The sequence below is a fragment of the Entelurus aequoreus genome, linkage group LG16, assembly GCF_033978785.1.
Source record: "Entelurus aequoreus isolate RoL-2023_Sb linkage group LG16, RoL_Eaeq_v1.1, whole genome shotgun sequence".
In the NCBI taxonomy this organism is placed as follows: Eukaryota; Metazoa; Chordata; class Actinopteri; order Syngnathiformes; family Syngnathidae; genus Entelurus; species Entelurus aequoreus.
The window spans coordinates 48,939,446-48,965,769 of NC_084746.1; the positions used below are offsets into that span (position 1 = coordinate 48,939,446).

The 26,324-nt window shown below is 40.1% G+C and overlaps 1 protein-coding gene across 8 annotated transcripts in view; it reads left to right on the top strand.

The window, feature by feature from the left end:
• Positions 1 to 26,324, top strand: part of LOC133631120 (supervillin-like) — a 113,078-nt gene that overhangs the window by 6,217 nt on the left and 80,537 nt on the right. For 5 of the 8 annotated variants that reach the window (XM_062023175.1, XM_062023176.1, XM_062023174.1 and 2 more), the window contains exons 1-6: positions 15,824 to 15,991; positions 21,928 to 21,991; positions 22,481 to 22,572; positions 22,660 to 22,717; positions 22,796 to 22,944; positions 23,016 to 23,784. In XM_062023175.1, the coding sequence (XP_061879159.1) occupies positions 15,931 to 15,991; positions 21,928 to 21,991; positions 22,481 to 22,572; positions 22,660 to 22,717; positions 22,796 to 22,944; positions 23,016 to 23,784 (1,193 nt within the window). In that variant the 5' untranslated portion in view covers positions 15,824 to 15,930. Of the gene's footprint in view, positions 1 to 15,823; positions 15,992 to 21,927; positions 21,992 to 22,480; positions 22,573 to 22,659; positions 22,718 to 22,795; positions 22,945 to 23,015; positions 23,785 to 26,324 lie in introns of those variants that run through there. The other 3 variants (XM_062023180.1, XM_062023181.1, XM_062023182.1) reach the window with 2 other exon arrangements.

The window sequence follows — 26,324 nt, forward strand, 5'->3', positions numbered from 1 at the left end:
GATTAATTGTGTTAAATGCTTTGGTTAAATCCATAATTACTGCCGCCGCACACTGCTTACCATCTATTGCTTTGCTTTGGTAAATGTCTGTTATTTCGATGAATGCCATCAAAGTTGAAATATTAGCTCTGTATCCATATCGGTTCTCTGTGATTTCCATATTTGTTTGTGAAACTGTCCAATCTGTTATTGAACCGTTTTTCATTGATTTGAGAAAATTGTGGAAGTAGAGAAACGGGCCCATAAATTGTAAATTGGTGTTTGTCTCAGTCTTCTAAATCTGTACGACTTTAGCTATTTTCATTTTGTTTGGGAATTTGCCTGTTTAAAATGATAGGTTACTTGATACACATTAATGGTCCTGAGATCTCTTCAATAACCTTTTTTATCGTTTCTGTATCAATTCCATTAAAATCGATTGAACTCTTAGGTTTGTATTTTTTCACGATTTTAATTATTTCCTCTTGTGTCACTTTCGTGAGGAACATTGAGTTGGGATTTCTATCTATCTAATGTTGCTTGATCAAACATTTTCTAACAGTCCACATTACCAAATAATAACAAAATATGTATGATTACTGATGGTATCGGCCAATACTCGAGGCTCAAATGTTGGTATTGTATTGGAAATGCCAAAGTTGTATCAGCAAACCCAGAGTTTTAAGTAATGCAGGTGTAAAAAGAAGTTAACCACTATATAAAACGATGAAATAAAAGTTAAAAACAGAGAAAAACGATGCACCTTTTACAGACTGCACATACTATATGGAACAGGAAGAGGAATGTTCTTTCAGAGCGATGCTTTGTTGGGGGAATTTCGCCATTTAGTCCTGAGCAGCCGGACCCTTGTAAGGTTCATTTCCGGTTCTATGGTTATCATCACATTTATGTGGTATTTGCCATTAAAGCATACTTGCCAACCCTCCCGTTTTTAGCGGGACAATCCCGGTATTCAGCGCCTCTCCCGACAACCTCCCGGCAGAGATTTTCTCCCGACAAACTCCCGGTATTCAGCCGGAGCTGGAGGCCACGCCCCCTCCAGCTCAATGCGGACCTGAGACTGAGTGGGGACAGCCTGTTCTCACGTCCGCTTTCCCACAATATAAACAGCTTGCCTGCCCAATCACGTTGTAACATATACGGCTTTTAGAGAGTAGAGTGCACAACAAGGAGAGAGAGTTCTTGGTTTCTTATGTGGGTTTATTGTTACGCACTCTCATTAACGTCCTCCCAGCGCGGTAACAACACACAACAACAGCAGTCACGTTTAGTCTACCGTAAAGCAGTACGTCTGCCGTAAAAAACAGCAATGTTGTGACACTCTTAAACAGGACAATACTGCCATCTACTGGATAGCCTGCAGAACACTGAAATTCAAGTATTTCTTTATATCTCTGTATAATAAAATAAAATAAAAAAATATATATATATATAGCTAGAATATATATATATATATATATATATATATATATATATATATATATATATGAAATACTTGATTTGGTGAATTCTAGCTGTAAATATACTCTCCTCTTAAACACGCCCCCCCCCCCCCCCCCCCCCCCCACCTCCCGATATCGGAGGTCTCAAGGTTGGCAAGTATGCATTAAAGGCACCAAAGAAAAAGCAAAACACACTGGAGGGTAGAGGAGTTATAGCCCTGAAGTCTCATGAGATTTGCAGACATCACACGTGATGATGGGTTGAACTCCCAGGTCTGCAGAAGGAAGGAAGATGGGGAGGGGCACAGGAACATTGTGCAATGACATACCTTTCAGCTTCGTTTATCTATGTTAATTGGTTCCGGGCTCGACCGAGGTAAATGAATTTCTAAATAATATTTAAAAAATTTTTTACAATCTTCTAAATATGATGTTTAATGATTATGAGAGCCCTCTAGTCATGAAATATCAACCACTAGTCACCTTTACACTAATTTATTCCGATACAGTAAACATAATGATAAGAATAGAAATGTGAAGTATAGGTATTGTTAGTTCATTCAGACATTTTAATGCTTTCAAAATACCTAATTTAGGCCGAAAATACATAGAATATGTTCTAAAAAATAGAGCGAAGCCGCAAACGTCGGAGTGGCCAGAGACAATTGTATACATAATTTTTTTTTATTCATCCATTTTAATATTATACTTTATTATTCTATTTATTTCTTACCTGATGATGTTGCTATTGTCACTGTCCAGTGTACTGTAAATGATGTTGCTGCTACTGGAACCTCGATATGCCTCAGGTCACACGCCCGGGGGATCAATAAAGTTCCATCTAATCCAATGTAACCTCGTGTTGTGTGTTTGTGATGGTAATGTCATGAAGGGAGACATTTAAATGAGTGTTCTATATCACCGCCAGACTTGTGACTGTGACAATGTTGTTGACGCTTCTCAGGTGACAACGTGACTGTTTACGTGTGTGTGTGTGTGTGTTCTAGTATTTTTACCCTCCTTGAGACATCAACAAGGAAAAGTGGCTTCCATATGAGGAGCGGTGAACAAGTTAGGACATAAATGATGGTCCCAATACGGAAAACCATTGCATCTAATAGAGAATGTCTCATTTGCACCCCTAGTGGTGAAATCTTTCAACATTAGGGTGGTCCCAAAAAGGAGGGATTTTTCAAATTGACTGTGTGTCGATTTTAAAAGTGCTCCCCTTCTGGCCAACATATGAAATAACAAGTGTGTGTAAGAAATTGAAATGCGCCCTCTTTGGCCAAAATTAGTAATAAAAAAAAAATGTTTATAGAGACATACTGTAATAACTTGAAGTAAATAATGAAGATTAAAAACCAATTACAAACACAAAAATGTAATTACAAAAATAACTAAAAGCTTACCTTTTTTATATTTACATAGATTGTTTACATCATTAATGTTGTAAATACAAACCTTTATATATCTAGAATGAGTAGTCCTAAAGAGGAAGGCATTTTTCGGAGGTCTCAAGGAGGTAACAAATGCAAGAATGTGTGTGTGTTCTTGTATTTGTGAAGTTAATTATATTTATATAGCGCTTTTCTCTAGTGACTCAAAGCGCTTTACATAGTGAAACCCAATATCTAAGTTACATTTTTAAACCAGTGTGGGGTGGCACTGGGAGCAGGTGGGTAAAATGTCTTGCCCAAGGACACAACGGCAGTGACTAGGATGACAGAAGCGGGGATCGAACCTGGAACCCTCAAGTTGCTGGCACGGCCACTCTACCAACCAAGCTATACCGCAATTGTATATATTTCTACCCTTCTTGAGACACCAACAAGGAAAAGTAGCTTCCATATGAGGACCGTTGAACAAGTTAGGACATAAATCATGGTCCCAATACGGAAAACCACTGCATCTAATAGAGAATGTCTCATTTGCACCCCTGGTGGTGAAATCTATCAAAATTAGGGTGGTCCCAAAAAGGAAAGATTTTTCAAACTGACTATGTGTCGGTTTTAAAAGTGCTCCCCCTCTGGTCAACATACGAAATAACAAGTGTGTGGAAGAAATTGAAATGCGCCCCCTTTTGCCAAAATTAGTAATAAAAAAAAAAATGTTTATAGAGACATACTGTAATAACTTGAAGTAAATAATGAAGATTAAAAACCAATTACAGACACAAAAATGTAATTACAAAAATAACTAAAAGTTTACCTTTTTTATATTTACATAGATTGTTTATATCATTAATGTTATAAATACAAATCTTTATATATCTAGAATGAGTAGTCCTAAAGAGGAAGGCATTTTTCGGAGGTCTCAAGAAGGTGACAAATACAAGAATGTGTGTGTGTTCTTGTATTTGTGAAGTTAATTATATTTATATAGCGCTTTTCTCTAGTGACTCAAAGCGCTTTACATAGTGAAACCCAAAAACTAAGTTACATTTTTAAACCAGTGTGGGTGGCACTGGGAGCAGGTGGGTAAAATGTCTTGCCCAAGGACACAACGGCAGTGACTAGGATGACAGAAGCGGGGATCGAACCTGGAACCCTCAAGTTGCTGGCACGGCCACTCTACCAACCAAGCTATACCGCAATTGTATATATTTCTACCCTTCTTGAGACATCAACAAGGAAAAGTAGCTTCCATATGAGGAGCGGTGAACAAGTTAGGACATAAATCATGGTCCCTATACGGAAAACCACTGCATCTAATAGAGAATGTCTCATTTGCACCCCTGGTGGTGAAATCTATCAACATTAGGGTGGTCCCAAAAAGGAGGGATTTTTCAAATTGACTGTGTGTCGGTTTTAAAAGTGCTCCCCTTCTGGCCAACATATGAAATAACAAGTGTGTGTAAGAAATTGAAATGCGCCCTCTTTGGCCAAAATTAATACAAAAAATGTATATAGAGACATACTGTAATAACTTGAAGTACGTTTGTAAATAATGAAGATTAAAAACCAATTACAAACAAAACAAATGTAATTAAAAAAATAACTAAAAGCTTACCTTTTTTATATTTACATAGATTGTTTGTATTATTAATGTTGGCAACACTAAATTGGCCCTAGTGTGTGAATGTGAGTGTGAATGTTGTCTGTCTATCAGTGTTGGCCCTGCGATGAGGTGGCGACTCGTCCAGGGTGTACCCCGCCTTCCGCCCGATTGTAGCTGAGATAGGCTCCAGCGCCCCCCGCGACGCCAAAGGGAATAAGCGGTAGAAAATGGATGGATGTTGTAAATACAAATCTTTATATCTAGAAAGAGTAGTCCTAAAGAGGTAGGCATTTTCCAGAGGTCTCAAGAAGGTAACAAATACAATAATGTGTGTGTGTGTGTGTGTGTGTGTGTGTGTGTGTGTGTGTGTGTGTGACACGCTGCATTTCAATATCTGCTAAAAGAAGGAAATTGTTAAAAAAAAAAAAAAAAAAGCTCTCTTTGTTTATATTATTTATTGTTTTTATCACATATTTGTTCATTATTTTCATCATAATCCCAGGGGTGTCAAACTCATTTTAGATTAAGATTAAGATTAAGATTAAAGTACCAATGATTGTCACACACACACTAGATGTGGCGAAATTTGTCCTCTGCATTTGTCCCATCCCCTTGGGGAGCAGTGGGCAGCAGCGGCGCCGCGCCCGGGAATCATTTTGGTGATTTAACCCCCAACTCCAACCCTTTGTTGCTGAGTGCCAAGCAGGGAGGTTATGGGTCCCATCAGGGGCCACATGGAGAAAAATCTACTCCCAAGTGGGCCGGACTGGTAAAATTGCGGCATGATAACTTAAAAATAAAGACAACTTCAGATTGTTTTCTTTGTTTAAAAATAGAACAAGCACATTCTGAGATTGTACAAATCATAATGTTGTTGTTGTTTTTTTTTTACACTTACATGTTGCGGTTAATAGTATTCTATCTTTATTTGTCGTTACTCATATTTTCTGAATAAATGATGTGATAATGTTCATCAGTCAACTCATTGGTGTTCATTTTCAAGATAAAAAAATAACATCAAAATCAAATTACAGGATGTTATTTATGTAGTTTGATCATTTTCCTCGACTGATGTACTAACATCATGTGGTTTATTTTGCACAGGTGTAGCATCATCTACAAAGATACAAAGAATTGCTATTGCGACACCCAGTGGACACATTTAGAACAGCAGTTTCTTAAACAAGTTGAAAAACTTATTTGGGTGTTACCATTTAGTGGTCAATTGTACGGAATATGTACCGAACTGTGCAATCTACTAAAAAGTTTCAATCAATCAATCAATTAAAAAATTTCAGGCCTGATCCGGCCCTCGGGCCGTACGTTTGACACCCCTGCTTTATCCAGATCGGCACCAAAATGTCTCCCTTGGCCCGATGTAATAGAAAGGCACTAAAAGTCAAATGTGTGAAGCAAACTAAAGATAAAGACAAGACATGGCAGTTAGCTCGCAGGAGACGAGACGCACGTTGGTCCGTAAATGCGCCACAACAAGGCCGAGCAGGCGGTGGTCTTGTAAACACAAGCCCGACTTGTGGACAGGGTGACCTCCTCACAGCAGCCACTCACAACACACGTTGCCTTATACGGGCGTCCAAGGCCCGCCTGGGAAGTATGCGTGTTTATGTGTGTGCGTGTGTATGTGTGTGTGTGTGGAAGGGTGAGAAAAATCCTTCAGCACAACACATGCACATTCTGCAAAAATACTTGGCGTAAAATCTCTGTGTGCACATGTGCATACTAGTAGATACATTTTATACATCATAAATGTATGAACCATGAATAACCATGAATTGATTAACGTGGACCCCGACTTAAACAAGTTGAAAAACTTATTCGGGTGTTACCATTTAGTGGTCAATTGTACGGAATACACTGCAAAAACTGAAATGTAAGTAAGATGAAATATCTCAAATAAGGGTGATATTTGCTTATTTTCTGTCTGATAAGATAATTCTTCTCACTAAGCAGATTTTATGTTAGAGTGTTTTACTTGTTTTAAGTGTTTTGGTCCTAAATGATCTCAGTAAGATATTACAGCTTGTTGCTGAGATGTTATGACCTATATTGAGTAAAACATGCTTGAAAATATTTTTGTCCAAATGTCCAAAACACACCCAGCAATGGTGCACAGGAAGGCGGGGAAGAAGAGGGGGAAAAGGTGGCCAAAATGGTCAAAAGTCCCAATTTTGTCCAAAATACCTTCCCCGGGTTCCAGTCCCACGAGTCCCGCCGCCGGCCGCACAAGTCCCGGGATGGCCCAAATGTCCAAAACGCACCCAGCAAAGTCCCACGGGAAGCGGGGGAGAAAAGTGAGAAAAGTCAGCAAAAGTCCCCCAAAAATGTTCAAAATACCTACCCAGGTTCGAGTCCCACAAGTCCCGCCGCCGGCCACGCAAGTCCCGGGATGCCCAAAATGTCCATAACACACCCAGCCGAGTAGCACGGGGAGGGGAGATAAAAGTCGGCAAAAGTCCCAAAAATGTTCAAAATACCTACCCAGGTTCGAGTCCCACATGGAGTGCCTCTAGTCCTAAGACTTGTGGCACTCGAACCTGGGTGTGATTTTTGAACATTTTACCGACTTTTCTCACTTTTCTCCCCGCCTTCCCGTGGGACTTTGCTAGGCGTATTTTGGACATTTGGGGCATCCCAGCCGGGACTTGTGGGACTCGAACCTGGGTAGGTATTTTGAAAATTTTTGGGGACTTTTGCCGACTTTTCCAACTTTTATCCCCCCCCCCCCACTTTGCTGTTTTATTTTCAATGAAACAATAGAAAATATGTACTCATCTAGTAGTACAGTTATTAGTGAGAATATACTTATTTTAAGGTATTTTGGGGTTCATTGAGGTTAGCTTATTTTACTTGTTTTGGAAAGTCTTGACAAGCCAAATGTTCTTGTTCTATTGGCAGATAATTTTGCTTAGTTCAAATAAAATACCCCTCATTTTTGTATTTTTTTTCTTGTTTTGGAACACTGACTTTTCGCAGTGTATGTACTGTACTGTGCAATCTACTAATCAAAGTCTCAATCAATCAATGTAATATGCTTTATTTCTACACATATGATGTCTGTCACTAAAATACCCCTGATGTCCTCATTCGCAAACTTTTATGACCACCAGAACTTCCTTGACCCACACCAGAACCAATTGTACACTGTCCAGCTGTGCTTTTAAATTTTTGTTTGTTTGCCAAGATGGAGGCATGCACGGATGCTGTGGTCACTGGCTCTCTGTATCGGTGCATTTTAGTCAGTCTTGTATGTGAGCAGCTGTATGAATGTGAATGGTCTCAGTACTTCATACACTCTAACCAAGCTTCGTTCAGTCGGACTAATGTGTCGCATGCAAATTACAATCGAGTTTCATCAGTCTTACCGCATCCCAGACAGGGGCTTCGGGCTCACAGTGGCTTTTCCTTGGACTGGGGAGAAGACAAGTCCGACGGAGGCATCATAAACAAAAGAAGGGTTGCAGAACGGGTCGAGTAGCAAGGCTAGCACAAAACCACATAGGCCACAGACTCCAGGGATCTTCCTAACCAACGCCAGATTGAACTGAGCCTAGTTTATAAAATTTGCTACACCTCCCTGATACTGAAGCACATGTCAAACTACTTCCATAACGTAAATGGCCGCCATAACCACAACACCAGGGGGAGCTCCACAAACCACGTTAAACCCAGATTCCGATCTAACAAAGGTCTTAACTCATTCTCCTTCTATGCCACATCAGTATGGAATGCACTCCCAACAGGTGTAAACCGCACTTGTCATAATGGGGGGGTCGCAGCTTACTGCGAGGTTTGTTCTCCCAGGATGCAAACGGACTATTCCGGACAGGACTTGAAGGTAGGAACATTTTTATTAATTAATTAGTCCTACACATCACAAAAGACAGGAACTAAAACAAAACGAAAGCGTGCCGTTCTAAACGCAGGAAACATAGACGCTAAGACTTAGCATGAACTATGGACATAGAACAAACAAGACTTACTGTGGCATGAAACAACTAACATAACTATGGCATAGCACAACATGAAACTGTGGCATGAAACCAATAATGACGCCAGGACGACTGACTGGCAAAGGTGTGCTTAAATCATGTCTCTTGATTGGAAACAGGTGCGTGTCCCGAACACCAGAGGCAGGTGAAAATCATAAGTCGCCATGGTAACTAAAACAAACAAGGGTGCACACAAAAACAGGAACTATGGAGTCTAAAACTAACAGAACATAACAAAAACATGATCCGGACCACGGGTCATGATAGCACTAAAAGAACACCTCCAGTCAACTACAACCCTAGCCTAACCCCCTACCCTCACCACATCCCACCTCCCCGGATTGTAAATAATCAAATGTAAATAATCAAATGTATATAAACTTGTTCTTATGCTCTCTGAGCTCACTATGTTCACTGCTCGCTGTACATATCCTACCAAGTCAGACCTACACTGTTCAATCAATCAATCACACATCTACAGAACAGATGAAGTGGTTATTGTCATCTATGGACTGGACTCTCACACTATTAACTAGATCCACTCGACGTCCATTGCACCGGTCGCCCATGGGGGGGGGATCTGCGGTCCCCTCCAAGGTTTCTCATTGTATCCCATTGGGTTGAGTTTTTTCTTGCTCTGATGTGGGATCTGAGCCAAGGATGTTGTTGTGGCTAATTGTGCAGCCCTTTGAGACACTTGTGATTTTTTTTTTCTTTGGCAGCTTAGTCACGGATGACCATGCTAATTTACGCTCTTGGGTCAGACACTTATTTCGATTTGATGTTTAATTTTTTAATTTTATTTATTTGTATTTACATTTTTTTAATGGTACTTTAATTATTACCGTATTTTTCGGAGTATAAGTCGCTCCGGAGTATAAGTCGCACCGGCCGAAAATGCATAATAAAGAAGGGAAAAAACTAGAGATGCCGATATATGCGTTAAAATGGAATATCGGAAATTATCGGTATCGTTTTTTTTATTATCGGTATGTTTTTTTTGTTTTTTTTGTTTTTAAAAAAAAATTAAATCAACATAAAAAACACAAGATACACTTACAATTAGTGCACCAACCCAAAAAACCTCCTTCCCCCATTTACACTCATTCACACAAAAGGGTTGTTTCTTTCTGTTATTAATATTCTGGTTCCTACATTATATATCAATATATATCAATACAGTCTGCAAGGGATACAGTCCGTAAGCACACATGATTGTGCGTGCTGCTGGTCCACTATTTTCATTCATTACTAGTTTCTATGTAACTGTTTTTATATTGTTGTACTTTCTTTTTTATTCAAGAAAATGTTTTTAATTTATTTATCTTATTTTACTAATTTTTTTTAAAAGTACCTTATCTTCACCATACCTGGTTGTCCAAATTAGGCATAATAATGTGTTCATTCCACGACTGCATATATCGGTTGATATCGGTATCGGTTGATATCAGTATCGGTAATTAAAGAGTTGGAAAATATCGGATATCGGCAAAAAGCCATTATCGGACATCCCTAGAAAAAACATATATAAGTCGCACTGGAGTATAAGTCGCACCCCCGGCCAAACTATGAAAAAAAACTGCGACTTATAGTCCGAAAAATACGGTAATAGTTTATTGTTTTTGTTTAAATAGTTGTATCATCCTATTTTAGTCAATTATTAGAAATATATTTTCAGTTATAATGAGTGTTGTAATTATAGACTTAGACTTCCTTTTTATTGTCATTCAAATGTAAACTTTACAGTACAGTTAAGAACAACATTTTGTTGCTTTAGCTCGTTGTAGTGCAGGATAGAAGAGCAATAAGGTGCAGATATAAATAAATAGATTACTGTACAGATAAATATATTGCACTTTTGCATATGCATCCACGTTTATGGATGTATGTTATATTGTCTTTATATTTCAGCGAGTTCATCCATTTTTGGGGGGAATTGAGGGGATTATTATGATGCGTTCAAGAGTCTTATGGCCTGAGGGAAAAAGCTGTTACAGAACCTGGAGGTTCTACTACGGAGGCTGCGGAACCTCTTTCTAGAGTCCAGCAGTGAAAACAGTCCTTGGTGGGGGTGGGAGGAGTCTCTGCAGATTTTCTGAGCCCTGGTCAGGCAGCGGCTTTTTGCGATCTCCTGGATAGGAGGAAGAGGAGTCCTGACGATCTTTTCCGCCGTCCTCACCACTCTCTGCAGAGACTTCCAGTCTGAGGCACTGCAGGCTCCAGTCCAGGCCTGAGATGCTGTTGGTCAGTAGACTCTCTACAGCGCCTCATACAATGCACCTATTTAATTATCATTTTCGTTAGCATCCTTTTTAGATATAAGAAAAATGAGGCCACAGTACTTTTAAATGATGCCATAGTACTAGTAGTTGTAGAAATTGATGTTTTTTATTTGAGTGAGTGTGCTTATGTTGCTAAATTAGAAAAAAATAAACCGATGTTAGCTTAGCTCCGCCGTCAGCCATGATCCGTTCAGTTTCAGTTTATTTAAAACATGCATACGACACAATGCAATGCATCGCATATTTCTAGTTTTTTCACTGCAGCACGTCCGAAAAGGAGTTGGAAGAACCAGAGCTTATCTAATCCTACCCCTTTTCATATCATAGCAGTTTCATTCCATTTCCTTGTTCTCTGTAACAGAACGGTGACTAAATAAATAGTAAATCAATAAATATACCATACCATTGTTTGAACTGAATCATATTGGTGCTGTGTTTGATTTCCATGCTTGAGCCATTCCGTAATTTAATTCCAAATACTGATATGCTAAAGGTCTTAAGTGTTGTACGTGCATACAAATGTTTTAAATTAGATTTTCCTCTGCAGTTGTATTTCTCGTCTTTTGTTGAGAAAAAGTATTGTACATTCTTGGGTAGCAGGTTATAGTTTGCTTTGTACATCATTTTAGCTGTTTGCAAATACACCAAATCGTTGAATTTCAATATTTTTGATTTAATAAAGGGATTGTTGTAATGATCCGTTGCCCGGATCATGTTCTTTTCGGTTTAGGACTCCCTCAGTTCCTGTTTTCTGCACCCCTGGGTCTGTGTTTTTCAGTAACCATGGGTGCTTATTGGTTTCACCTGCCTCTGGTTAGTGTTCGGCACGCTCACCTGCTGCCGAGCACTAATCAGAGAACTATTTAGTCCTGCATTTTCCGGTCAGTCAGTCTGGCTTCCTAGTTTGCTACACGCAACAGTTAACAACGGCATTTTGATTCCTTTTGTATGCTAGCGTCTATGCTAGGCTCTTTTTGTATGCTAGCTCCCACGCTAGCCCCCTTAGCTTTGCCTCCCGTGCTATGAGCACGCTTTTGTTTTTTCCTGCCTGATTTATTGTTAAAATAAATAATTTCCTACCCTCACGCTGTGTCCGGAGTCGGTCTGCATCTTGGGAGAACAACCCCCGCATCACCATGCGACCAAGTCGTTACATTTGTATGTTTTTTTTTATATCTAACATTATGTATTATTCTAATTGATCTTTTTTGTAACACCGTGAATGAATGAAGTGTACATTTGTACTTATTTCCCCATATTTCTGTACAATAACTCCGACATGGTAATACTAGCTAGCAGTAGAGAATATGAAGTGCTCCTTTATTCATTATTGCCGTGTTTCTTGCTACTTTATGTTGTATATTTTTTATATTAAATTTCCAGTTCATTTTATCATCAATCATTACACCCAAAAACATGATTCCTTTTACCCTTTCAATATGTATTCCGTCTATGTTGAAGAGGTTCATTTCGCCTACTAATGTGTATTTATAAGTGGTTGATTTATATAGGCTAGTAAGGTAAAGTTTTGTACCTGACAAGTTTCGGCTATCTTGCTTCTGCAGCCTTCATCAGAGGTGTCCAATCCATATAACACGTCACAGATGACGTCACGCTAACATCACGTGACACCTCTGATGAAGGCTGCAGAAGCAAGATAGCCGAAACTTGTCAGGTACAAAACTTTACCTTATTAGCCTATATAAATCAACCACTTATAAATAACTGTATTCCGTCTATTTGTATTTGTGTCTGACTTTCTCTTCTATTGTTACCGAACAGAAAGAAAAGAGACTGTTTTTGTCAAACCATCTTTTTAGTTTATTCCTTTCTTCTGTTCATGTTTGTGTTAGCGTCTGTGTGTTCTCTCCTGAACAAAACACAGTTGTATTATCTGCAAATAGTACTAACTTTAAGTCCTTTGTAACTTTACAAATGTCGTTTATATAAAGACTGAACAATTTTGGTCCTAGTATTGATCCCTGAGGTACACCAGCAATGTATTTTCAGCTCTGTAGACGTGTGTTCGACTACCTTCACGTATTGCTTCCTGTTGGTTAAGAAGCTTCTTACCCAGTTCAAGACCAAGTCTCTGATTCCATATCATTCTAATTTGTTTAAGATATTATGATTTATTGTGTCAAATACATTTGTTGGTATCTATTGTATCGGTGATCTTTTCTATTATTTTGATTAATGCCATTGATGTTGAAATGTTGGCTCTGTATCCGTATTGGTTGTCTGAGTGCTTCATGTTTCTTGTTCATGTAAAAGAGCACAGCCACAGAACCAAAAGGCAAATGACAAAGGGCGGGTGTTATGTGCAGGGGGAGTAGACGGCACAGACACAAGGGGGCGTAGTATTCAGCTCTATGGTTTATTATATATATACATACAATTTTATATATATATATAATAACAAACAATAATAATATTAATCAAGATCATTCTTCTCACTACGCAGATTTTATGTTAGTGTTTTACTTGTTTTAAGGGGTTTGGTCCTAAATGATCTCAGTAAGATATTACAGCTTGTTACTGAGATGTTATGACCTATATTGAGTAAAACATGCTTGAAACTAGAATATCAACTGATGCAAAGCTGTGTCATTAACACTCAAGTATAAAACTACTTTTTTAAAGTAATACTTTCTTACTTCAAGCATGAAAAAAAAAATCATGATGCCGAGCGCATATCATTATGTCAAGATAATGGCACTAGCCTTTACTTAATTTAAGAATATTTTTCAACATATTGAGCAAAAAGGTCTCTTTTTTTTCCACCAAGAAAAGTGCACTTGTTATTAGTGAGAATATACTTATTTTAAGGTATTTTTGGGTTCATTGAGGTTAGCTAATTTTACTTGTTTTGGAAAGTCTTAACAAGCCGAATTTCTTGTTCTATTGGCAGATAATTTTGCTTAGTTCAGGTAAAATACCCCTAATTTTTGAATTTTTGTTTTTGTTTTTGAACACTGACTTTTTGCAGTGTATGTGTGTGACTGCGTAGGAATTAACTGTTGAGTGTTACCGTAAATGTTGAGCGGACAGGGCAGGCTCATAGATCCGTCAAACGAGCAGGAAGTCGGGGGCTGAGCAGGGCGTAGAACAGGGGTGTCAAACTCATTTCGCATCGTGGGCCACATACGGCCTAGGGAGATGTCAAGTGGGCCGGACCATTAAAATTATACCATACTCTTCTATAAATAACCAAAATATCATGTCTTTCCTTTGTTTTGGTGTAAAGAAGCACAAGAACATTAGGAAAATATTGAAATTTAATGAACTATCCTTTTACAAAACATTTCATGAAACACCTCATATTTCCTTAGACAAATGTGCAATTTACTTTTATCATTCACAAATATGCATTGCAACTGATCCCACTGATTGTACAAAGGCACAAAACTTTAATTGGTACTGAAAAATATAGTAATGCACTTTAAGATTAAATGAGACTTTTAAAGAAAGGAATTTTTAAACCACTTACACATACGCATATAAAATCTAAATGTAATCCCTGCGTACACCTTACAAACTAAGGAGAGTGATTTTAAATGTGTAATGAAGAAAGTGTTCGCCTGTCCTGTAAATCTGTAAACTTCATACATGAAACATACATACACATACAATACATACTGAAAATTTATGGAGTTGTATGAACAGTAGAATTCCATCACACAACTTTTGTTTTGAAGCTGCTGACTAACATTAAAGTGCACATTTTTTAAATCACCACAGTAAGGATTCATCTTCACAGAGCTGTATTCTTTCAATGCAAACAGTATCTAAGGCAGCATTTTAAAGGTGTTAGTGTAGTTTCCTCAGACCCGCCAGCAATTCGTTAATCTTATCTCTTCTCAGTTGTCCTTGCAAGCCGTCATATTTTTCGCTGTGATGAGTCTCGTAGTGGCGTCGAATATTATATTCCTTCAATACAGAAACTTGTTGCAAACACACCAAGCACGAAGGTTTTACGTGCATCTCTGTAAATAAATAGGACGTGGTCAATTTTTCTTTGAAAATTCTACACTCATCTACTTTTGTCCGTTTGGATAACGACATTTTGGCTAATGAGGGTGTAGCGGAGAGGTAGAGACCAAGGTATTAACAACGTCGTAACAAGCAGCAGATGGCGCATTGATACCGTCTGCTGTTTTCAGTCTGTCTCAGTGATGCGGCTTGTCTTCTACTCTGATGGAAAGAGTGTGCCCCTTAGCGGATAATCCATGAATTGCAGCGAATTTAAAATATTAATTCCATGTCTTTTATGCATTTTTTCCACTTTCAAATTATCCTGCGGCCCTGATCGAACCTCCTTGGGGGCCGGTTCCGGCCCGCGGGCCGTATGTTTGACACCCCTGGCGTAGAAGGTCCGAGTCCAAGCGGGAGGTCGAGAATTCAAAAGGGGCAGCCAGAAAATCAGAGAAGAACAACAGGGAATCACAGGGGGAAGACGAGACGCACAGCTCGTCATGTGGAACGAAAGCAGACTGCAGGAAGGACGACAAGGAAGACACGAGACCAATCAAACACGATGGTGGAGAACACAGAGAGAGCGCAAGGTCGCATAGAGCTTGATCGGTACAGGAACAGATGATTACGTTCTGGCCCGGGATAGCAGGTTGTGCAGGCTTATAAAGGCAGGTCTGATCATCAGCTCCAGGTGTGCCAGAGTAGCGCGTGCAGGAAATGAGCGGCCGTGGGCGTGTCCCGAGGTGCGCTCCGCGGGGCTATTTGATGAATGCGCATTGGCATTCAGGAAGTAAACATATTTAACACTTTACGGCCAAACAAGCTTTAGTGAGGATTATGGCCCAAATCTGATGGATTGCTAATGCTAATCAATATCCATGAGGTGTCACCTCTACCTAAACCCGACTTCCAGGAGGCCCAAGTGGAGACGTCTACCTCTACCTAGCGCCAACTCCCCTCCCTCCGCCCCTTCTCCAATCCCCGCCACCGAGTTTCTATCATGGAAGCTAATTTCTGACTGTAATCTGATTACGCCGCTGAGCCGCTTTGGCGCCCTGCTGTGCTGTCAACTTCACACACACAAGTTGTGTGACATTGTGCGGTGAGCGTTGCTGTGCAGAAGGGCGTAGGTGCTGGAAGTGGTGCTGGTGTTCGAGGAGGGTGGAGGGTAACCACTCGGGGAGTCGCGGCGGTCGCCAAGGCGTCCGTTTGCCTCCAAACATGTTCCGAAACGCTTGGATCTCTGGTTACCATGTCAACCAGGTGCAGCACTGCTGCCCAGGTAAGGGTTAGTTGGCATCTTTGTAGATAGTGACCACGTGAGCAAAAATAGCTGGAAATGTGCGTGTGTAGATCTGCGAGAGGAGTGCATACTGGGGTCGAACGGATTTCATGTGACTTTTATTGTCAAAATTAGTTACTAGTGAATTTGCTAGTTAAATAAATAGATAATTAATTTGGCAAGACATGGAGAAGAATAAGCATGCTCTCTAATGGAACTATGTGACTTTTATTGTCAAAATTAGTTACTAGTGAATTTGCTAGTTAAATAAGTAGATCATTAATTTGGTAAGACATGGAGAAGAATAAACATGCTCTCTAATGGGCAGAAGTGGGTAGTGCACTGCAAAAAGTCAGTGTTCAAAAACAAGAAAAAAAAAATACAAAAATTTGGGGTATTTTATTTAAACTAATTAATATTACCAAAAACCAGACATTTGCAGCTAGAATAGTCATTTACCACATTAGCAATGTATAGAGTGTATTTTTTTAAAGTTAAGACTAGTTTAAAGTTATCTTCATTGAAAAGTACAGTGCTTTTCCTTCAAAAATAAGGACATTTCAATGTGACCCCAAACTTTTGAACAGTAGTGTATGTATGTGTGACAGTCGCTCCCTGTCGTGCGGGTTCCAAGGACCACCAAGGAATGACATTGTTGGCGAGCATTTTTAGACTTATTTATTTCAAAGAATGCGTCTCTTGCCGGGTCGCTTTTCAGCCTTTCCGTCTGCTGCTCGCTCCTCCGCTCCAGCTTTTCAGCTTCGGGCTTCGTCGTCTCCCTTGCGCTCTCAGTCTCTTTCGCTCTGCATCAGCTTCCTTGTGGCTCCTTCTCGTCTCTCCGCCTCTCTCTCTCTCACGTCCACGGCTGCCGCCCTTTTATACAGTTCAAGAGGATTATTTGACTGTGCCCAGCTGGGCGATCCACGCACCTGATACTGTTTGCGGCGTCGGACCCGGCTCGCCGTCCACGCCTCCTCGCCGCCATCTTGGAGCGGGCTCCGGTGTGCCCTGCCTCGCTGTCGGACTGCCGGGCCCGCCTCTCCACAGTATGAAAAGTGATATACAAATAAAGTTGGATTTGATTTGATATAATCATTTGATCACGTTGGCTGGTTGGACAGACTCCGTCCAGCGGGCACGGTCACATGACCGTTGCTAATTCAGCGTGACGTTTGACTCAATAATTTCTACAACTCTTGTTTTTTTTGTGATAGAGTGATTGGAGCACATGTTGGTCACAAAAAACATTCATGAAGTTTGGTTGTTTTATGAATTTATTATGGGTCTACTGAAAATGTGACCAAATCTGCTGGGTCAAAAGTATACATACACTCCATTAGACCAATTGAACAGAGCCTGGCCGTCACATCACTATGTTTGCAGCTAACACTAGCCCTGTTATAACGTCTTAAGTAACTGTAAAATGTGTATTTTTTGTAGTACATGTTGTAGTAGGTTCTGTCTACACACATTTTGTTTTGAATATAATTTGAATTCAAAATAAATGGCAATCATTTGTATAAGAAGGTGTTTGTTGTTTTGACCATCCTGTTTCCCAACACTAGTTTCTATCGCCGAGAGTCTATTTTTCACCTGAGAACTTTATTCTTAGAAAAATCCCAGTCGTGGCTAAGCTTGTCTCCCTTACCGCTGCCAGCCTTCAGCGTCCTTTTTTCATTGGCAACCTGCAAGACGTTTCCGAGGAAAGCTGAACTGAGGTGACGTGTGCGGGGCTTTCCGGGCACATTCTCATGATTGCTCCGACGTGATCACTTCTGCCCACTAGAGGACATCATGTGACTTTTTTTAATTTCACATTCTTTATTTATTTTTTGACTATACTGGTGTTGATTCTTTTAACAGCAGGCCAACAGATTTAAAAACAGATATGTTGTGTTGGCGTCTGCAATGGTAACACAATCTGTCTGCAATAAAAACGGGAAACAACTTCACAACAGGCGTGTGCTCGTTGTACACGTGACATGCACTTTGTCATGTGACCTTAACACCTACCTTCTCTTGTACAAACCAATCACTGACTCCAAGACTTAACTTGACATTTTTAGCTTCTTTTTCCTATTCATCAGCCCTCAAGATATAGTCAGCGCAAACAGTCGCTATTTTACAACGGGCGAAAATAGCTACCATGGCAACCCTCATTCAATCCTTCATCTTGACAGGTTGCGGCTCGGCCGTAGTATTAAGTTGCAGAGTGACCTACAAGGAATGTCGGATTGCACGCATTTGATTGACGGAGTCTACACATCTTTTTGCTTCTGCATTTAAAAAAATAAGAGGATCAGACAATTAACTTTAATTTCTGGACTACATAGTGTAGTTCAGTGTTTTTCAACCACACAGTCTGGTGTGACGTGGGGGATTGTCTAATTTCACCTATTTGGGGTGAAAAATATTTTTTGCAAACCATTAATTGTAGTCTGCAAATGATGTGTTGTTGTTGAGTGTCTGTGCTGTCTAGAGCTCGGCAGAGTAACCGTGTAATACTCTTCCATATCAGTAGGTGGCAGCAGGTAGCTAATTGCTTTGTAGATGTCGGAAACAGCGGGAGTCAGCGTGCAGGTAAAATTGTGTCTAATGCTTAAACCAAAAATAAACAAAATGTGAGCGCACCTAAGAAAAGGCATTGAAGCTTAGGGAAGGCTATGCAGAACGAAACTAAAACTGAACTGGCTACAAAGTAAACAAAAACAGAATGCTGGACGACAGCAAAGACTTACTGTGGAGCAAAGACGGCGTCCACAATGTACATCCGAACATGACGTGACAATCGACAATGTCCCCACAAAGAAGGATAAAAACAACTAAAATCTTCTTCATTGCTAAAACAAAGTAGCTGCGGGAAATATCGCTCAAAGGAAGACATGAAACTGCTACAGGAAAATACAGAAAAAAGAGAAAAGGCCACCAAAATAGGAGCGCAAGACAAGAACTAAAACACTACACATAGGAAAACAGCAAAAAACTCCAAAAAGGTCAGGCCGTGATGTGAAAGGTGGTGACAGTACACCTACTTTGAGACAAGAGCTATATTGATGCATGCTTGGTTATGGTTTAAAGTCATATCCAACAATTGCGACAACGACTTTTTACTGTCAACCGAGTTTCGTTTTTTAATGATTTCTGCTGGTGGTGTGCCTCCGCAATTTTTCAACGCGAAAAATGTGCCTTGACTCAAAAAAGGTTGAAAAACACTGGTGTAGTTTATATGGGCATGTATTATAAGGGCTTGATTATTAGTGCCTCCAGGCCAACAGGGGACAGCATGTAAATACAAAGCTGGGTTTAACACTTTTGGAAGTATTATCGTAGCAAACGTGTATTTCAATATGTGCACGTGCAATCCTATTCACATGTCCGTGTACTAAGGTGTGTGCACTGCAAAGAGTCAGTGTTCAAAAACAAGAAAAAAAAAAATACAAAAATGAGGGGTATTTTACTTGAACTAAGCAAAATTATCTGCCAATAAAACAAGAAAATTTGGCTTGTCAAGACTTTCCAAAACAAGTAAAATTAGCTAACCTCAATGAACCCCAAAATACCTTTAAAATAAGTACAATCTCACTAATAACAAGTGCACTTTTCTTGGTAGAAAAAAAAAGAGACCTTTTTTGTCAATATGTTGAAAAATATTCTTCAATTAAGTAAACGCTAGTGCCATTATCTTGACATAATGATATGTGCTCGGCATTACATTTCTTGAAACCAGCAAACTTATACTAAAAACTAGTTTATTGTTCTTAATGGAAAGGCAACAAGGCAAGCGCTTGTTACTCTCGGGGTCTCCTAGCCGCTCAGGCAAATCATATGGTCTAAAAATGCATTTTTCCATGGATAACATGACATCATCACGCCAAGTGTGTGCTCTTTCAGTCAATTAGTGCGTGAGGAATAATTATATATATATATATATGTCTATATATATATATATATATATATATATATAGACATATATATATATATATATATATAATATATATATATATAATATATATATATATATATATATATATATATATATATATATACACACACACATACAGCCCGGCCTCCGGCCAAAAATGATTTAATTGTAATTTTGAAGAATTCATTTGAATGTGCATGAACTATTTCTGTTCAAAATTGTTAGAAATGTTACATGTTAAATATCAACTGTCAGTTTCCTGTACTGTGCCAACTGTACTACTATATGAGTACGTGTTTTCTATTGTTTCATTGAAAATAAAACAGCAAAGTCCGTCCGTTTTAATTATTAGACACAATTGTGTCAAAGTCATGATTTTTTTTTTTCATGCTTGAAATAAGAAATGATCACTTTGAAAAAGTAGTTTTGTACTTGTGAGTGTTGATGACACAGCTTTGCAACAGTTGATATTCTAGTTTCAAGCATGTTTTACTCAATATAGCTCATCAAATCTCAGCAACAAGCTGTAATATCTTACTGAGATCATTTAGGACCAAAACCCTTAAAACAAGTAAAACACTCTAACATAAAATCTGCTTAGTGAGAAGAATTATCTTATCAGACGGAAAATAATCAAATATCACCCTTATTTGAGGTATTTCATCCTACTTAGATTTCAGTTTTTGCAGTGTGTCTGTATCTCAATCTGTGTGTGTGTAATCAGATCCGTGTGTGCGTTATCTAATTTGTGTGTCCTTATTATGATTGGTCTGTGGGTAAAAAAATCTGTCTGTCCGTATTTCGATCTGTGTGTGTGTGTGTGTGTAAAAAAAAAAATGTGCGTGTCCGTATTCAGAATTGTGTGATGCAAGAACCCTGGATAGGCTGTCTATTAACAAGTGACTTTTGCTACACTTCTGCTGTTGAAGATTTGTGTGTGTGTGTGTGTGTGTGTGTGTGTGTGTGTGTGTGTGTGTGTGTGTGTGTGTGTGTGTGTGTGTGTGTGTGTGTGTGTGTGTGTGTGTGTGTGTGTGTGTGTGTGTGTGTGTGTGTGTGTGTGTGTGTGTGTGTGTGTGTGTGTGTGTGTGTGTGTGTGTGTTACGTTTAGAGATGTCCGATAATGGCTTTTTTGCCGATATCCGATATTCCCATATTGTCCAACTCTTAATTACTGATTCCGATATCAACCGATACTGATATATACAGTCGTGGAATTAACGCATTATTATGCCTAATTTTGTTGTGATGCCCCGCTGGATGCATTAAACAATGTAACATGGTTTTCCAAAATAAATCAACTCAAGTTATGGAAAAAAATGCCATATTTATTATTGAAGTCACAAAGTGCAGTATTTTTTTTAACATGCCTCAAAACAGCAGCTTGGAATTTGGGACATGCTCTCCCTGAGAGAGCATGAGGAGGTTGCGGTGGGCAGGGTTTCGGGGGTGGGGGGGTGGGGGTGTATATTGTAGCGTCCCGGAAGAGTTAGTGCTGCAAGGGGTTCTGGGTATTTGTTCTGTTGTGTTTATGTTGTGCTGTGTGGTCCCGAAATGTGTTTGTCATTCTTGTTCGGTGTGGGTTCACAGTGTGGCGCATATTTGTAACAGTGTTAAAGTTGTTTATACGTCCACCCTCAGTGTGACCTGTCTGTCTGTTGACCAAGCATGCCTTGCATTCACTTGTGTGTGTGAAAAGCCGTAGGTATTATGTGACTAGGCCGGAAAGTAATTCCGACTGTCAAGTCATAACATTACTGATAACTTATTTGAAGAAGGAAAAAATACTTCTGACAACTAAGTTATCGCTAAATCATGAACTTTTACCTAATATTAAGTGATGAAAAGTCCATACTTCTTGGCTACACATTTGTACTAATTACAATGCTAAGGATGTTATTTTGCTCAGTGTCACTTCTTGGGGAACAACATGATTTTGCAAGACACCTCATAATTTTTCAACAACACCCGCAAGAAACGCGTGTATGATAGCTATAATATAATTGTGTCTCTGCAGGATTTGGATCAGAGGCTCCGAACAAACTTTGCAGCTCGACTTCATTGCCAACAGAAGCACTGAGGTAACAACTCCCTTCCAGAGAGGAGCTTGTCTTAGGTTTGGTACATTCTTGTGGTTTTGCTGGGTCATCAAAATTCCCCGATGTCAGCACAGAAAGCTTTAAGCCATCACGCCCAGTCAGCGTTAAATGCTAATCCCAAGACACAAAGCCTCTTCTGCATGCTGTTTGTGTTGATTCCTGCAGTTCATGACAAGCAAACATCATCAAGTGCATTTCTGTACTTTCATAAAATGTATGCACAGGACAAAATATAATGTGTTGCTTGGTAACAAGGAAAGGCTGCAATAAGTCAAGTAAGTTGTATTGGATAGTACATATCAGAACAAGTTAACCTAGTTCTTGACCTGGATTATGATTGAGGTGACATCTTAACCTGCCGTCGCCCCTTCACCTAGTCCTTTTTAGCTCGCTAGTCAAGAGTTGTTTGTTGTGATGTCCTCTTAGCAGCCAAGTCTGCAGTTTGACGTTGCCTTCTGGTGTCTCCTTTAGTTTTCAGAGTGACTTCTCCTTGACTTCCAAGACCGCTTTGGTCAAGAGTGTTTCGGACACAGATGCCAAACTTCTGGTCGTTCTCCCCAAGGGTGCGCAGTAGTTTCTTTGAATCGACCGTGAAACCTCTTTTTGCGGCAATGTGTGTTTGATTGATAGGATTGTTTCATCATTCATAGTTTCAGAGCTGAAGAAGTACTTTGAGGGAGCTTCCCCAGCAGATTTAGAAATGAACAGGTATACAGTATCTACTCCTCGACTTCTTTCTTTGTAAGTGTGCTTGCAACACTGACAGACTTCATTTATATCAAACAGGAAGGAGAGGATTGCACGGCGCCTGGAGGGGATCAAAGGCGACCCTCCACTGGCTCTGGCGCCTGTAGGCTTGGTTGCCAACAGGATGCTGGAGGAGGACCCCCCGAGGTACACCAGGGCTTCGGACCCTTGTGAGCCATGTGTGACGGGTAAGACGATGATTTTGTCGGAAATGTTGTTACTAGCGGAAAGCTGACGGCGTCTTGGCTTGTTATCACAGTGAGGCGCTTCAGTCAAGAAGAGCTTGATGCTCCCCAAAAGCAGGTGATATCACCACAGAGGCAGACCAAAGGGGGCCACCCGGTTACGCTGTCCCAATCTTCTACACCCCCATCAGCCCCCTCAGACCCAAACAACCTGAGCTCCAAGGCAGAGCGCATCGCTCGCTACAAAGCAGAGCGCCGCCGGCAGCTATCGGAGCGATACGGCATCCTGCTGGACCAGGAGGTAGACATTGATTACGCGCCACACTACCGCTCCAGACTTGACGCCTCTGACAGACAAATGTCCGGGAGGCGGGACAGACCAGAAGTGGAGGTGACAGAACAGGGTGAAACCAAGGTGCCGTACCGCTCTGGTGTGGGCACAGTTTACATGAGGACTCACCCGAATGCTGTACCCGGAGACGCACTCATCCCAACCAGCAAAGCTGCTTCCCAAGGGGGCAGATTCTCAGAGCGGGAACAAGTGATGAACATGGAGAACTTCCGGAGAGGCGGCGCTCAGGATCAACCTTCTCGAACTAGGGCCGAGGATCAGCATCACGTGCCTCGTCCTCAACAGCAATTTCCACCTCACCACTACCAGCACCATTCAGATGCAACCCACAGTGAGCCAAGCCCTGCCCCCAACGGGAACTACAGCGTGGCAGCGGTGCCCAGGTCACCTCGCACTGCCCGCCGGGCCTCACTGCCGTCTGCCCGCCACGGCATCTCACCCGGGGATTTGTTCATAGAGCAGCAGGCGCAGAGCATCCTCAACAGGCAGGGGTGAGTCTACTGGTTGTGGTTCAGGTTGTGAAGGGGGGCTTTTGATCCCATTGAAATATCTCAAGTGTACTACAAGCATTTAGACTCATTTTCGATGATAGTTCCTTGCTTAGTGGGGGGAACCTTCTGCTTTTACTCACACAAATGCCCTGCCTAAACAGTCAGACAATACTCTTCAACAGCACAAATCAAATCAAATAAAATCAACTTTATTTATAAAGCACATTTAAAATTTACCACAGGGGTAGCCAAAGTGCTGTACAATGGGCAGGTTAAAAGATAATACGAGAACCGAGCAAAGACAACACAACACAAACAGAGCACGATAAAAAATAAATAACTAAAATTAATAAATAGAACATAAAAACAGGTTCACAGCAGGTATATTATGGGGCGCCATAGCAGGATGGATATCACTCAGTGTTAAAAGCCATGGAATAAAAGTATGTTTTTAAGAGAGATTTAAAAACAGGAAGAGAGGAGGCTTATCTAACACTCAGAGGTAGGTCGTTCCAGAGCTCGGGAGCAGCAGCGGCGAAAGCTCTGTCACCTCTAAGCTTCAGCCTTGTGTCAGGGACCGTCAGTAGCAGCTGATCGGCTGATCTTAGGGATCGGGTGGGGCAGTAAGCCTGAAGGAGGTCGGAGAGATATGTTGGAGCGAGGTTGTTTAGACATTTAAAAACAAATAGAAGGATCAAAAGGGTAAAGCATGAACAAAACATGCACCTCTGGCCTTCTGTGCAATATCTTTCAAAAAAAAATACACTGCATGGTTGCGCTTTTTACTAAACACAATGTTTGAAAACCGCATGTGTTGTATTGATCTTGAAATTTCTCACACAAAACAATTGCTGGGATGTTAATGACATCACATCCGCCTCACGTCCCGCCCAACGAATATGTGTGGTGGTCAAGCTAGCTCTGTTCTCAATGGGTACCAGGCGCCATTTCGCCTTTCTCCAAAAAAACAATGCCTTCTGCTTGTGTTGTTTTATGGCTGTAGGAATCGTTTAAGTATAAATGTTTCTTCAGAGTTCTGTGTCCTCGAGAGGTAACTAAAACGGGAGGGGTTTTGACATCTATAGATATATTTTGATAAAGACGGGGAAAAACATGCAACTCATGAACGGCGCGTGCAACAGCAACAAACATGGCTGTAGACGCGAAGTTAAATTGTTGATGACAGAAGTGTTGATACCAACCAAACCTACCCCCCCACCCCCCTCCATATCCCACACCCCGGATTGTAAATAATCTAAATAATGTAAATAATTCAATGTACACTACCGTTCAAAAGTTTGGGGTCACATTGAAATGTCCTTATTTTTGAAGGAAAAGCACTGTACTTTTCAATGACGATAACTTTAAACTAGTCTTAACTTTAAAGAAATACACTCTATACATTGCTAATGTGGTAAATGACTATTCTAGCTGCAAATGTCTGCTTTTTGGTGCAATATCTACATAGGTGTATAGAGGCCCATTTCCAGCAACTATCACTCCAGTGTTCTAATGGTACAATGTGTTTGCTCGTTGGCTCAGAAGGCTAATTGATGATTAGAAAACCCTTGTGCAATCATGTTCACACATCTGAAAACAGTTTAGCTCGTTACAGAAGCTACAAAACTGACCTTCCTTTGAGCAGATTGAGTTTCTGGAGCATCACATTTGTGGGGTCAATTAAACGCTCAAAATGGCCAGAAAAAGAGAACTTTCATCTGAAACTCGACAGTCTATTCTTGTTCTTAGAAATGAAGGCTATTCCACAAAATTGTTTGGGTGACCCCAAACTTTTGAACGGTAGTGTATATCCTATATGATAAAAACTTCTTGAAGTATGCATTTTTTTTGCGTCTTGAGCACAGTAGAGCAGGTTCCCTCCCATGCATCTTCAGTGGTAAAAATTTTTTAAAGTGGTGTCTATCGTATTTTTCGGAGTATAAGTCGCTCCGGAGTGTATGTCGCACCGGCCGAAAATGCATAATAAAGAAGGAAAAAAAACATATATAAGTCGCACTGGAGTATAAGTCGCATTTTTGGGGAAATTTATTTGATAAAACCCAACACCAAGAATAGACATTTGAAAGGCAATTTAAAATAGATAAAGAATAGTGAACAACAGGCTGAATAAGTGTACGTTATATGAGGCATAAATAACCAACTGAGAACGTGCCTGGTATGTTAACGTAACATATTATGGTAAGAGTCATTCAAATAACTATAACATATAGAGCATGCTATACGTTTACCAAACAATCTGTCACTCCTAATCGCTAAATCCCATGAAATCTTATACGTCTAGTCTCTTACGTAAATGAGCTAAAAAATATTATTTTACATTTTTAACGGTAATGTGTTAATAATTTCACACATAAGTCGCTCCTGAGTATGAGTCGCACCCCCGGCCAAACTATGAAAAAAACTGCGACTTATAGTCCAAAAAATACGGTATGTAGATGCACTGCACGACTGCTTCTAAAATGCCCATAAAAACTGGTAGATGTCTCCTGCTTGTTTGAAAACAAAAAAATTCCACAGGA